The following is a 15,145-nucleotide window of genomic DNA, read 5'->3' on the forward strand; positions in this document are numbered from 1 at the left end:
TATCAGAAAATGAGAACTAGCTAGGACACAACTGAAACAGAAGTGAGAGCTTATTGGGATATTTCGGGGGTTTTGTTTGACTATTCAGTGCTTTTTTTTTTCAGTTGCAGTGTACAAAAAATAATAAAAAAGATTAAAAACACACAACTCAAAGCCTTCCAAAAGTCCTGATAAGGCCCTTTCTGCCTTTAATGTGAAAACATCTGGTATTTTGTGCAATATAGTAATACGGAGCTCCATTTAAACATTTACTGTTTAAAAAGTTAGCAGGTTTGCCCTGGGTAACTGAGTGAGACAGTGCATCAGTTCCTGGGTCACAGGGCTGTTCAAGGAGATGGAGCACTGTGTGTCTGCATCTCAATGATGGAGGCATAACTGAAGAAAGGCAGGTCTTTGTAACTTAATTTGATGCATTTCAGCATAGTGCTTATAAGGGACCCAAGGCTACAAGGTGACAAAAAGACAATTGTTAGAGAACATCCCAGTGCAAGTCCAGGAAAATACATTCGTTGAAATGAAGTACATTCATCCTTTTATCAAGAGCACTGCCAATCTAGGATCAGAGTGTTACAGGAAATGAGAAAGTATAAATTATGACATACTTTCTATGCTAACTAAAAAGTGTATCCCTATGTTTCCCTGGGTTTTAAGACTTCAATTTTATTTTGGAAATGGCTGGATAAATTAGTCTAATATCCCCAGGGATTTATTTATCCTCAGGCTCCAATAGCATAGAATACTATTCAATCATTCACTTACGGTTACTAAATATTTACACTGAGCTAAAATATGGCACTTTTAAGATATGATGTAAGATGGAATTCCACCATCAAGTCTTTTGAAATTAGTGTATGTATCCTGCATGCATGTGTGTGCACATTTGCACCTACCCACCCACCCACCTGCACACACGCAACAAAACAGCAGCACAAAAGATGTCAAAAGCCTTTTTTTGGTCAATGACAATACAACAATACAGAAAAAAAAAATCTTACAGCTTTTAGAAATGGAGGGCACATAAGTTCCTAATGGTCAAAGAGAATATTTTTGAAGACTAAGAGGAAATTTATGAAAATTGGAAATGTGATAATCCTTGAGAGGGTAGACAACATGTAAATAGAAAGGAAGAGGAAGTTGAACCCCTGAGAAAAAGGTCAACCTCTTGGCATAAGAAATGAACAAAAAAGACAGTTTCATTGACAGGAAAATATTTGGCTCCTATGAGACCAGAAATCACATTCCAGGAGAACCCTCAGGTCATGGCCTCTATAAAAGCAACATAACCTGAATTTGACCTTTACCATTGAGGACGTGATATTGTTTCTCTCTCATGGACTTAAAGGAAGAACACAGAAAGAGAAAGGGGCCATGTTATGGAAACCTGACATTATGCCCAGTGAGTATTTATTGTGAGTGATGACAATAAAGGGTAAATAAAGTACACAGTATCAGTTCCCTAAAAATGATTAACGCTTCCTCCTGACTGAAGGGAACAAGGTCTCTACAATACAAGCCACCCTCTTCAGAAAGCCTGAAGGCAATGCCACGCATATTTCTAAGCTATTTTGTGAATTCATGAGTGAGTGAGAATTGGCTGGGTCAGTGTAGGCCCCCCAGCTCTATTGAGGACACGGGAAGTTGATGTTACTCAAGCTGTACTTTCATTTCCAACCCTATACCAGGAGAAATTGGAGAGGAGTTAGAATAAACAGCAGCACAGTTAAGGACTTGGGAATGATTTTAGTGTGTTTTGCTATGTCTAGTGCAATGTGACATAAATTTTCCTTCCCAGAGTAGCTTGTTTAAATATCACCAAATCCTCATAAAGACAGGCTTCTTTCTTTCTACTGTTATGTTCATTGAATTGATCTCTTTGATAGACAGTTCTTTGATAGTGTATTAAGGAAGTTAATAATAATACCGCTAATAATTAATGTATTGAGCAGTTCTTTTTCTGTGAATATATAAATTTTCCACTTTATTTTTATCAAAGTATTATATGCTCCATAGAAGAAGTAAAATAATACATAGTAGAAGTAAAATAAGGGACTGATGATGGAAAGCACCAGGTCCCCAACCATCTCCTACTCCAATTAGTACCCTACGTCTCCAAACAAACACGTGTTAACAGTTGATGTGATTTTTTTCTCTCTCTCTCTTTATTTTGACTGGGTAAGCCTTCACATGGTTCACAAATTATAACAATATACAAGGAGATATATAATATATAACAGTGAGAAGCCTTATGGCCACCCCTGTGCTCATCCACCGCTTCTCGACCTCCTGTCCTTCCACTGGCAACCACTCGATTAGTTTCTTATCTACGTCCATTGTGTCTTTATGTTAATACAAGCAAACACAAGTGTATATTCTTACCCCTCCTCCCTTTCTGATATTTACCTCCTAACCGTGAATGATGTATGTTTCACATACCATTCATATATCTCTTCATTTATCAATTTAAAATGTCTATCCTTTGATTCCCTCTCATGAAAGCGATGAACCTTAGCCCACTTACGGTAACATCTCTCCCTACTCCCCCCATGTTGTTGGTGTTCTGTTGGTTTGTGACATTAGTACTTTTGATTCATGTTCTTAGAACTTTATTTCTGATTTCATTTATATTTAGATTGTCTTTCTGCCCACTTCTTTGTTGGATGAAGACATCTAAACCTCTACTCTGTCTCCTTCCCCTTCCATCTCTCATCTTTTGCCTACTGCATTTTCACCTTATGGTGGCAGGAGTGACATCATGTACGTTCCGTTCCACAGCTAAATTCTGTCTTCCATGTTTTGCTTATGTATTGTGTCTAAAGTTTAAAATCTAAGAAAATGTTTTTATTTTTTGTAATTATGTAAATTGATGAGGTCTGTTGTCAGTTAGATTCTTCTCCCTTCTTAGATGATCTATTTTCTTTCTCTTCTCCCTCAACCATTATTATCTCTTCTCTTACAAAATTTTTCTTGGTGTTTGAAATTTGGACAGTCTCTGTGTTTGCATGTTGGTCATTTTGTGTACAATTGATGGATTTTCCTTTGAATTGTCATCCCTCGGTCAGCTCTGTGCTTTTTAATCCATTATTTCCTTGTTAACTTTATCTCCTCCATTGTCTGTTCTCTCCTACGGGAAGCTCTATTGTCTATTTGGACTTGCTAGACTGGTGTTTTTTCTATCATAATTTTTTTCAAGTTCTCTGTCCCCATGTGGCTTTGGGTCCATTATTTATTGTTTCAGTGTCTCAGTTTATCATCTGAAAATGAAGATTATAATGCCTCTCACTGTTATCTTTAGGAACAAGTGAAGGACTGTAGCCAAAGCACTTAACTCAGCACTAACCATCTAGTGCTAGAGCTCATGCTGTTAAGCTTTATACACAGTGCATTTCTGTGCTTTGTAAGAAACTTATGGGATACAATTTGAAATGCAAATACTATACGTTGTGAGTACTTTCCTGTTTTTCTTCTTAGCATATCGCTGTTTTAGAAGATAATACATGTAGTTTTTAGCTCTCTGTATTCATAAAAACAAGCAAGCAAGCAAGAAAACAAAAACCTGATTGCCATTTTCTGAGACTTTAGTTCTTTCAAGTGATTTTGAATCCGTTGACTATTTATATTAGTTTCCTCCCAAGTTAGAGCATTAATGATCAGCAAAATAACACAGTTGAAGTATTTCTCTTGTTACTGCCAGTTAGTATATTTGTTATTTGTGATCTGTCATATTTTGCTTACTCCAACTCATCAATCAGCATGTTCTAAAGAGACACTTGCCAATTATTTGAATATTCTAAATTTCTGTTAATTTTCAAAAATGTATAGTATAACTAACTGATCTTCAATGATTTTTGTTTCCCAACATATCCATATATTGCCTTGTATTTTCCACTTCCTTTTGTAGGATATCACTGATTTGGTATATCACCCTGAATAAAACACTTTTCAAAAAATATATCAGATATGTTCATTCTGAAAAAATCAAATATTTGAATTGATGCTGATGAGGAAACACTTTCTTAGCATTTGTTCCTCATTAATTTCAGGAATTGTTCTTTCCCCAGTCTAGTGAAAAGTATTTTGATCTCTGGGTCAAGAGAACTGAAGTCTGGTTCAGCTCTGCTTCTGGCTGTGAGCCCTTGGGCAAGTGGCTTCACCTCTCTGGGTCTTTCTTCCCTGTCTATAAAAGGAACAACAGGGCCACAATATTTTCTGTTCTGAAACCCTGTGGTTCTATGTTAAACCACTTACTTTGTCCAGGAGGCATTGATAGGTTCTCTTTACATTGACAGATGTCCAGATTCTACTCAGCCTGAAACAGTACGTCCTTGTCTCCTCCCATGCAAAAAAGACTGTATTGTGACTGCTTTCAGTGAGTGGACACCCTGCCCGAGGTTGTGCCAACCAGGTAGGTGGATTCTGTTCTTTTAGTGCTTTCTTTCCTAACAACCCGATTGTTTTCCCCGCTGCTAAATAGGTGGGAGATTGTGGAATGTGAGTACCCTCCTTTTCCATTTTCCTGTCACTCTGGAAACAAGGTTTGTAACATTTGTAAATGCAGCCTTGGATTTCCAGATCCATCAAAACTTGGCAGGGAAAACATATTCAGTTATATGCCATAATTTCACTGGTATGCATTTCAGGAGTGCTCATCTTCTATTAACCCAGTTGTGGCATTTTGAACAACTATTCACATGTCATTCCTTATAAGCATAATCATCATCACAATTTCTTTGTGGTTGCTGTGTGCTGAGAGTCTGACTCCAGGTATCTTCCTTAGAATATAGTGCCTTAAACACTATGCTTGCATCACTGATAAATATAAGCCTGTGGGAGAATGAAGGAAGATACATTAAAAAGTGTTGACCAGGTACAGAAATTGGCAATATGAGATTTGTATTTCTTTACTCTTAATGATGATGCTTGATACACCTGGGTGTATTTCAAAGGCTGTGATCCAGGATACTTAATACCTAAATCGTAAGAAACACACAGGAGCACTTTGGTAAAATGACCCTCTTTCTTAGAACATATGTTTTCCCCATGCTTATTGCAGTCCCCTGATGAGTTAGTCCTTGTGGAGATACAAGTACTCCAGGTCTCAAAGCTCTGTTTTGGCCTAAGACCTAGAGTTAATAACTTGGTCCCTTTCTGTAGTCTCACACCCTACCCTCGGTCCTATAAATCTTACCATTGCCACAGTAAGAAAAGGCACATCCAAGAAAAGGAAGGATGGAAAGAATATCAACGGTAGTTCCCAGAGTAAATTGAGTCTCAGCCACACATCCCTGGCTTTCTCTTGGCAGTCACATCCTCGCAAGCAGGGCATGGCTCTCACTCTATTGCTGCACTAGCCTCCTGGAGGAAGGGAAAAGGAAGTATTCAGTTCTGCAAAGAGAGAACCTGTCACAGAGATTGAGAGCACTGACACATCGAAAATCCCTACCTTGTGCACCTAGGATCCCTCAAATGCTCTTTGACTCACACATCTTCATGGGAGTGACAGGACAATAGGGCCAACATTGACAGAGATTGGACTGCCACTTCAAACCACCTCTCAGTGATTGGCAAAGGGATAGTGACAGCTGTTGAAGATTATCATCATGAGTGTCTTATATTATAATGTTGGGACACCTGCATAAAATTTTTATAAATGTGCTATTTTATCTTCTTAATGATCCTTTATCACAGAATTAGTATAATAGCACCTAATGAGCTTTGCTTATGGATAGAATAAGAAATAAATATATGGAATATGGAAGAGCTTTGAAAATACAGTGGAATATTTATCTGATATTTTGAGGGTTGGAAACAACTACTTCTTCCAGAAACTCTTTAAAACTCATATTCCTGAATGAAGATCCAAAGTAAGGGAACTGGATGAAAGTGTTTGTTGAGTAGCCCGGGGAACATCGTTTTCAGACAGAGTGGGTAAGAAAAGCTATGATCTCTATTCTGAACCATCTGAAAGGCAGCATCTAGGAGGCTGAATTTTGGAATTTTAATGGTAATGTACCTGAAAAACATTCAAGCTCCTAAAGATAAATATTGGAAATGTGGAAGAAGATAAAATAATCTATGATGATGGAGTTTTATTGACGTTCAGCTATTTCTTTTAGCTGCTTCCTCATGAGAAATTAGTATAATTCCTCTGTTAAAGGGTTATAAGAACGTAAAAGACTGAATTAGAAAGAGTCTCCTATTGGCAGCCAGATATTGGTGTTGGAGCTGTCAAGATCCCCCACACTTAAGGAGGCATATTATTTGTGTTGTGTCAGGGTGCCCTAGTGGCCAGAGATTTCTTCAGCTACTGCTATGTCATGTATTCTACATTCAAGAAAATTCTCTCTCCTGGCTGCTTGAGAGTCTTCTCCTAGCACTGGCTAAGAGTGGAGGAATCATAGGGCATGTGAAATGATTGCTCTTCCAGCAATTTGAAATTTTACTACCATTTCCAGAGATTCTATTCATTATTTAAATGGCTGGCATTGTAGTGAAAGTAGTTCTAAGTCTCTGTGGTCTCTTTTTGACTCCAATTTTTCAAGCCTAGATAATTCTTTTCACAGCCTGGCAGTCAGGGGGCCTGAAGGAGGAAAGATTCAATTTTCAGATTTCTTCCAGCTTTCCACTTCAATCCTATTTACCCTCATGTCTCATTTATACCTAGGGACCAAAATATTATTAAATAACCATGGGTTAATTAGGGGAGGACTATGAGAGGGAGGAGATTATTGGAGGAACTGGTAGCCGTAAACCGATGTTTCTCAAGCTTTATTGCCTCTGAATCACCTGGAAGCCTTATTAAAATGCAGATTTTCAGCTCCATGGGTAGAAATTCTGATTCAATAACTATAGAATACCCAAAACTTGAGTTGTAAGAAGCTGCCACGGAATGGTAATGCACTTCTCCTCGTATGATAAGAGAAAGGACCATAGATCCATGGACAAACACTGCTTGAACTGGACATAAGACGTGTTTTTCAGCTTCTTGAATGCATCGTGTTCTTCCCAGCTCAAGCATTATAGAATGCAGTGGCTGAGAACATAGACACTGGCACCAGATGGCCAGGGTTGATGTCCAAGGACTGTGCTGTGATGATGGGTACATTAATTAATCTCTCTGTGCCTCAGTCTCCTCATCCATCAAATATGGTTAATAATCACACCTACATATAAGGAAAGCACTTGGAGCACTGTCTTGCATGGAGTAGGCCCTGGGCAAGCATTTCTATCCTTGTTCCAAGCCTTTGCACCTGCTGTGTAAGGCTGGCACTGTGTTCAGCTGCCCTTCTTTTCTGGGCCCTTGGCCTGTGCATCTGCAGGGACCTGCTGTGCAGCACTCTTTCCCCTGGGAATGTTATTCTCATCTCCCGGACTACATTAGACCCTCCCCCATCCACTTCATTAGCTAGATCACCCCACACATCCTGCACATACTCTTTCTGACATTCCTAGACTTATCTTTATTAACTTTGCCTTTGCTAGGTTGTAAGTCCACGAATGCGTGACCACTTCTGTCGTCTTCACTGTTGCATCCTCTAAACCCAGCATGGTATGGGGCATATTTGTCACTCAATAAATATTTTCTTAAATGGATATATGTCCTGTAAAGAGAGAGAAAGTTGTGGCTTTGAATCCAGGCAGTAGATTTTCTGTCCTTGAGAGTGTCCTTCAAAAGATACTTTAGGAAACAGTGTTTTAAAGCAGTACTTCTCAAACTTAAAGGCTTATGCAAGTCCTCTGGGGATCTTATTAAAATGCACATTCTAATTCAGAAGACTCTGACAGGACCTGGAATTGTACCTTTCGACAAACCCCCACGTGATACCTGCATGTTGGTTACAAAGCTCCAGGTGGGCATGGGGTTCATTAGAAATTTCTGAGCAAGGCAATGACATGGTCAAAGTAGTAAAGTGAGAAGTGTGGACTGGGGACAGACCAGCAGGTGGGGATACAGGTTGGGTGGGATTGGGGTGGAAAGAAGTGGTTTAACCTAAACTGAGAGATCAGGAGAAGGATGGGCCTGAGCAGGTGGCAGCCCCGACTAATGAGGATAGAGGAACTCTTTTTTGCAGCTGTGGTTTCATGTTGGGTCATCAAGTTTGAGAAGAGTTTATGTTTGTGGTCCCCAGATTTGGCTGCACAATAGAATCACCTGGAGATCTCTAAAATATACTGACGCCTACTCCGAGACATGATTTAATTTTGATATGACCAGGAATCACTGGATTATGTGAATTCCAAACCAAATCCATTCTACCTCTCAGAAAGCCCAGGGGGTACAGGGGGTAGAGTGTACCAGGAGGGATTTCTGCCTTAGCATTGGGGGAATTGTATCAGGTTTTGTTTGGTCTTGGCTGGGTTCATGATCTAAATCTGTATGACTTTTAAAGCATTCTCAAGCTGTGAACAATCTCTAGCCAGTAGCAAGCCATGCTTCCTATCTTCTTACTCTGCCTCATCGGAGTCTCTCCTTAAAGGATTAATGGTAGTCCCCCATTCTTCTAAGCAAACCAAATATTTATCAAGCTGTGGCCCTGTTTTCATCTTTCTAAATTTTAAGTCCCAGTAATATATTAGCCAAATGATCAAGAACCATTCTTTGCTACTTTTCTTGCTATTTCCTCTTATTCTTCCTTAAGCCTGTAAAGCAAGTGCCTGCCTGAAGCATCCAATGTTGTATTGCTTAATAATAGCAACAATTTGTTTATTGTGAGGTTCCCAGACCCGTGGAGTTTTTTCAGTGTACAGATGTCCGACTCATTTCAGCCCTAGTTAGTCAGAATGTCTTCATGTTGAAGGGACATTGCAATATTAATAAGTGACTCCATAAATGACTCTTACAAGTGGGCAGGGATGAGAAACACTCATTTAGTGTTTTATACTTTACAGGATGTCTTCCCATACATTTTAGCCGGCTGTTGGAGATCATTGATAATTGTTTGCCTGAGTAGTATTGGAAATCATCTTGGCCACTGCTCTCATAAGCATCACATCTAATGTTTTTACATTAAAGTCACAAATCAGTACTGACTTTCCAAGATTTCTCTCAGACTATCTTTAAAGGGGCTCACTTACATTTTCTACATTTAATAATGTGAATTTAAGACATAAGCATAAATAATACAATGTTAATACAAAATATTAAGGGTTAATAGAATGTACTCTTGTGTAGCCATCACCAAGTAAAAATAATCATCAACCTATGACCACTTGTGTTTTGCCTGTACTACCTCTATCACGTCTTCCACCACCAGTGGATTGTTTTTGTATAGTTCCTAGATGTGAATATCACTGCCATGAAGGGGAAAAATATGTAGGAGATAAAGCTATTAGCCTGGAAGATAAAATGAGGCATATTCAAAATGGCTGTTCCTGTAACTTTCTAGAAACCATGGAGCTAATGATTAATTATTTGTCAATCTCAAAAATTAAAGGCTTAAGGAGCTCCTTTAACTTTCCTCCCTAAGGGGCAAGCTGGAGAGCAGTGTCATAGTAACAGGAAGGCCACAGGCAAACTGCTGGTGGGAATTGGCAGGAAGCTTCATTTAGTGGTATCCTTTGTTCCTGTGTCAAACCTCCTGGAGTTGTGTTTTGAGTTTTCAGTATCAAAGATCAGTAGTGCTTTTAATGCCTAGGTGGTATAGTGCAGTGATTAAGAGCATGGACTCTCGAGTTAGAGTTCCTTGGTTCAAATCCCACCTTTGCTGCAAAAAGTCACTTTAGACTCACTTTAAACTTGCTTTGTTTCAATTTCCTCCTTTCTAAAATGAGATAATATTAGCGCATACTTCAGAGAGTGGTTATAGGGATTAAATGAGAATAGTACACATGGAAGAATGCCACGTACATGGAAATTTATTATTATTATTATTATTAATATGTAAGTTCCTTAAGATCAAGGAACTTGTCTTTCATTATATTAGTGTCCTGCAGTATATAGTCCTTTGTGTGCTGTTATTAGGACCTTGTTTTCATGTCTGTTTTTTTTTTTATTGGACAGATGATAAAATCTAGTGGGCAGAAGTCTTCTGATTTCATTAATGAACTTCTAGTGCTTAGCACAACGTCTGGTATATGTTGGGCATTCAGTAATTGTTGCTGAATGAATGTGCAAGTGAACTCCATATCTTTCCCACATCCAGTTCTAATTCCTAAATACTTTATTTCCATTTAGATGAAGCTACAGCATTAATGGATTCTTTGATGGGTCCCGGCCAATTAAGGGGAAAGAAATTGGTCATTTGGAATGTCAAATAGGTCAAAAATCACCTATTCTGGACTTCAGAATTTCTCCTACTCCAAGGCATAATAGCACCACTCTCTCTCTTTACTTACCCCTTTCAAGGACATATGATCCCTTCCTTCTCCCCACAGACCCATCTGTACTTTTGTCCACCCAGGAAGTAGAGGATGGAGTGCTAATTTACTCCTAAATAATGAGGAATCTACTGTGTTTGAGTAACCAAGATTTGGGGCCTGGAACACTGGCCCCCAAAATAGCATTGAAGGCAATATAATGATCTAATGACTTTCTTTGAGAAAGTGACTTAACCTAAATCTCAGTTACCAGCTCTATGAATTTTGGATGTTATCTATTCCCATGTGTTTTTTGAAAAACTAAGTAAAATAAGATGTGTATCTCACATATATGTCCCAAGCCCCAGCCCCGATACACAGAGTACAGGTGCCCTTGTTTTTACAAGCTCCATTGGTGGTGACATGCCCCTGTTAGTGTGTAATTTAAAGCCCATAGATCACCACATAGTTTCAGTACTCAATAAATATTCCTGAAAATTTAGTAGGAGGAATGATAAACACTTGGGCTTGTAGAGATTACAGTTTTCAGTCATACTTCTGCCAAACTGAGGAGTTCTGCTGATAAAATTCATAAAAGAAACTTTCAAATCATAGGGAAAAAAAGAGAGATAAAATTCTCTTAATTTCTTTTTTTGTCTCCCATGTGTTCTTTTCCTTAAAATTTGGCACCTTCTGCCTGTCTCTATTAAAACCCAGTATGAGATGAATTTGATTTGGCAAAAAATCAGATTTGGAAAAAGAAACAAACCTAATTATTTTTAGATCATTTTATTAGAGCCCATGACCATATCCAGACCTGGAAGAACACCATTGGGCTATAAGGAGAGCTGCTGCTCAGAGGTCAGAGCTCTAAGTTGGTGTTACCCACACCTCTCTGTCAGAGCAAATGTTAGTCCAAGTAGTAGCTGCTAAGGAAACATTCTCAGTCCACATCTGCCTCCTGTCCCTACTGCCTCTTCTTTCTGGACCAGAGACTGATGTACAATTATAAGGACCTGGAGTTCACAGTACCACTAGCTGAGACTTTTCTTTACCTCCTAGAATGACGCCAGGAGGTAGGTCTATTGTACATGACTAAGAGGTGAGGAATGCCCGGCTCAAAAAGATGAAGTAAATGGTCTGGAGGTTACCCAGTATGTCAGAGGCAAAGCTAGAATTAGGATCCAGATTTCTCCAACTCCAGAGCCTGCCCGTTTTCATTCCCACAACAAGTTATTTCTTATATCCATAGGCACAGCTAATCTTGTTTGTTTATTAGCAATTCAAGAATTTGAAGGCTGGTACCTCTTAGGCCTGTGGCACAGGCTCTGCATATTGTAGATATTTCACACATTGCTGTCATGTGTGCTATTTCATTGACCATCAGGAGAGTTTGATGACAAAGGAACAGCTGTTCTATTAGTCTTGCTCCATAAATGACTCCATAATGGGCTCTTCATGGGAAGCTCTCCTGGTCATTTGGTCCAAAAGGAGCAAAGAGCAGGTCAAGAAACCTGATTTAAATTAAACTTGCTACATTGCCTTTCCTGGGGAGCCTATACAGTTATAGAATAAAAAGCAGACAAGTTCAAACTCTTATTACTAAAAAGCTATAACTTCAACATGACTTTGCTTCATATCACTGTCTCTTCCTGTCAAACTAATAATAGCTATAATTTATTGATATGTATTATCCTCTTTAATTCTTCAACCATATATGGAAGGAACTGTTACAACCCCATCTTACACATGAGAAAATAAAGGCTTAGATATAGTGCCCAAGATTGCAGAACTATTAAATGGCAAAACCACATGGAATCCTAGGGTCTTAACCACTCATTTATTCAACAATAAACATTTCTGATCACTGTGTTCCAGGTGCTGTGCTAAGTACTGTGTATACGCATAGAGTGGTGAGTGAAACACACATCCCTCCACAGTCTAGTGGAGGAAACTAAAGGCATTGAGCATATAATTATCTAAATGAATATGCAAAATGTGGTATGCGACAGGCAGAAATTCAGAGTACTATGAGAGAAAGTAGTAAGGAAAATCAGAATTCCCCTCTGTCTAGAATATTTTTCTCCTCTTCTCTACTGTTTGCCCATCTTACTAGATGTAAATCCTTCTCTCCTCCACAGAATTTGTCCTGATGCGCCTGCTGGAAATAACCACTCTCATTCTTGAGTTCCATAACCCTGTCTGAATGACTTGCATTCTACCTGTTGGTAAATGTGTTTCGTGTCCCTCTGAAGGAATGTGAAGTCCTTGAGGTCTGAGCACTTTTCAGTTTTCATTCCAGAAGTGCCTAGAAATAAACTAAAGACAGACTAAAATTCGGTAAATCGGTATCAAGTAAGTGGATGCCAGTTAGAACCTATTTGCTTAAGCAAACCTAACAAACTTCTCAAAAGAAAGTGGATCTGCCTTTACAACTAAATTTCTTTCATAAATGATTTGTGCAGCTTCTGCAAGAACACACATGATGATGCTGGCTGACTGCTGGAGATGGAAGATGTGAAACTTAGAGAATCAGATCTGTCTCTGGTTTCCTGGCAAATGTGATTAGAAGGGAAACATATTCCATCCCTTTTATTTATTTGTTTACTCGTTTGTTCATTAATTCACTCATTCATTTGTCCATCAGTCTTTTTGTTTATTATTATTTTTAATGACTTTGTATATGCATCTCATGGGAAGGAAAGGCTATTCAGTTGCTAATTCCTAAAAGGCATTTTCTACTGAAATTTCACATTTCAACAGCGGTCACCAATTGAGGCAATATGTCCATAGGAAATGCAGTAAAGGGTTTCATAGGGTTTTGTTTTAAACCTGAGAGTCTAATGTTGAAATGCAAAATTGTGGTCATGTGCAATCTTTCAGTGGACTAGATTTCCTCAAGGATAGGACTTAGAATAATTTGAACAGGTTTCTCAAAGTGTGGCCCATGAACTTCCAGCTCAGAATTACCTAGGATGCTTGTTAAAACCCTAAGATATTGTGATTTTGAAGTGGGGACTGGGGCCTCAAAATCTGCGTTTTTAAACAAACTGCCTTAGTAATTCTAAAACATTAAATTTGAGAACCACTATCTGTAGAGACATTTAATTTAACCATGAGCAAATGGATTCCTTAAGAAATGTATAACTTGCATCTACTCTATTGTTCTAGTCAAGTCTATTTTGGTTTTGAAGGATCAATGGCTTTCAGTTATTTTAGGTAAAAAGGGGCTTGTTGGGAAGTCATAACAGGAAATCTCACAAAAGTTCAAAAATAAGATGAAAATTCTATGTAGGCATTATGGAAACCATAAATGCAAACAGGAACTGAGGTTTCTCTCTTCAACTCTCAAAGCCAATGTGATTCCTCCCATCTCTGCTTCTCTGTGTGCATTTGTGTTCTGCCCCTTCTAAGGGGCTTCCTCTGAATCTCTATACCATCGTAACTAGCAGATCTGGAGCCCCATAAATGCTGTCCCAGTCTCTGCTCTGCAAAACTTAAGTCAAGCACTCAACACTGACAGACACTTTCCTTCAGGCTGTATATTCAAATTACCAAGTAAGAGAGTTTTCGTGGCTCAGTTTGTCTCAGGTTCCACAATACTCAGCCACCTGTGGACCAGCCCCCTCAGATCAGGACCCATCTGGAAAGGGAAGGGGACAGTGGTGCAGGAAGGAGGCAGGAACTGACTACAGGAGCATTCCTCTCAGATAGACGTGGTGGTTGTTCACCTCTGAGATTGACTGTCCGGGACACCCAAGCTTGGCTGTTTGGGAGAGAATTCAGAACATGACTTATTCCCTCCCTTATGTTTCCACCAGTCTCTCTAGGTGCTGACCTCTAGGCAGAGGAATGGCAAAACCTCCCAACGCAAAAGCCATCCCCTTTTCACTTCAGAGCTTCAGATTGGGAAGAGAGCTGTTGTAAATTCAGTAGAAAAATAGAAAAGGAAAATGAGGCTGCAGGGAATATAAATGCAGTCAAATGACACCTTCGTATAGAATCAAAACTGGGAAGAGAGAGAAAGCACTCACCCTGAGCATGATCTGGGCCAGATATTATACTTCAAACAAACAAAATATGCAGTTTGTGTGTATTGAATTCTTATCAAAATCCCTTGCTATCATTGCTATCAGTAGTCTATCACAAACAGTGTTGTCTTAAAAAAAATAAAAAAAAATTAACATACCCAAAAAAATCAAATAAACAAAAAAAGCAAACAAAATAAACAAATGTAGATTTGATGCATGAAGTTCTGTCCTTTGTACCTGAAATCCGCTGTTATGCTGTCTTAGTTTGCATCAAGTAGTTGCTTTAAAGCACTATTAACATCCTTCTTTCAACAGTCAAACTACGTTACCATAAGTAAATTCTGTGGCTCACATGGATATTCATAATGATTTATTGTTAGCCTTGGTGGCAAAAATCCGTGTTTCTTTGGATGCGAATGCTCTTTCTTTTCAAATTGTTTTTACTTCTGGCTGGTTTCTTTCTCAAATCTCTAGAATTCTCTGCAGACAATACAATGCAATACAATATAGTCCTCATTTGCCTGTAGAGGTGAGTGAGTTCCCTTTCAGAAACCCAGGTACCTAATTAAGAGTTTATTTTTAGGCTTTCAATGTACTTTGTATGAAGAAATAGAATAAATTAGTTTCGATTTAACTGGTGTGTTACTTTAAGTTTATTAAATTATTTTCTACAATTTAATAGAATAATTATTGTTCACTTCCTTGACTTCGGTCCCATTTTAATATGATTCTAAATTAGAGTGTGGTTTCAGGAGATTTTCACTCACTAAGTTAGCTGATATGATGGTAGATTTATAAAGTATTTAATTTGTATTACTATA

At 38.6% G+C, this 15,145-nt stretch overlaps 1 protein-coding gene across 5 annotated transcripts in view; it reads left to right on the forward strand.

The window, feature by feature from the left end:
* The window catches only part of THSD7B (thrombospondin type 1 domain containing 7B), a 799,570-nt gene that overhangs the window by 440,196 nt on the left and 344,229 nt on the right, over nt 1–15,145 (forward strand). For all 5 annotated transcript variants that reach the window (XM_044768990.2, XM_044768984.2, XM_070507604.1 and 2 more), the window contains one exon: nt 4,287–4,402. In XM_044768990.2, the coding sequence (XP_044624925.1) occupies nt 4,287–4,402 (116 nt within the window). The remainder of the gene's footprint in view (nt 1–4,286; nt 4,403–15,145) is intronic.

This window comes from Equus asinus, chromosome 4 (assembly GCF_041296235.1).
Source record: "Equus asinus isolate D_3611 breed Donkey chromosome 4, EquAss-T2T_v2, whole genome shotgun sequence".
Taxonomy (NCBI): domain Eukaryota; kingdom Metazoa; phylum Chordata; class Mammalia; order Perissodactyla; family Equidae; genus Equus; species Equus asinus.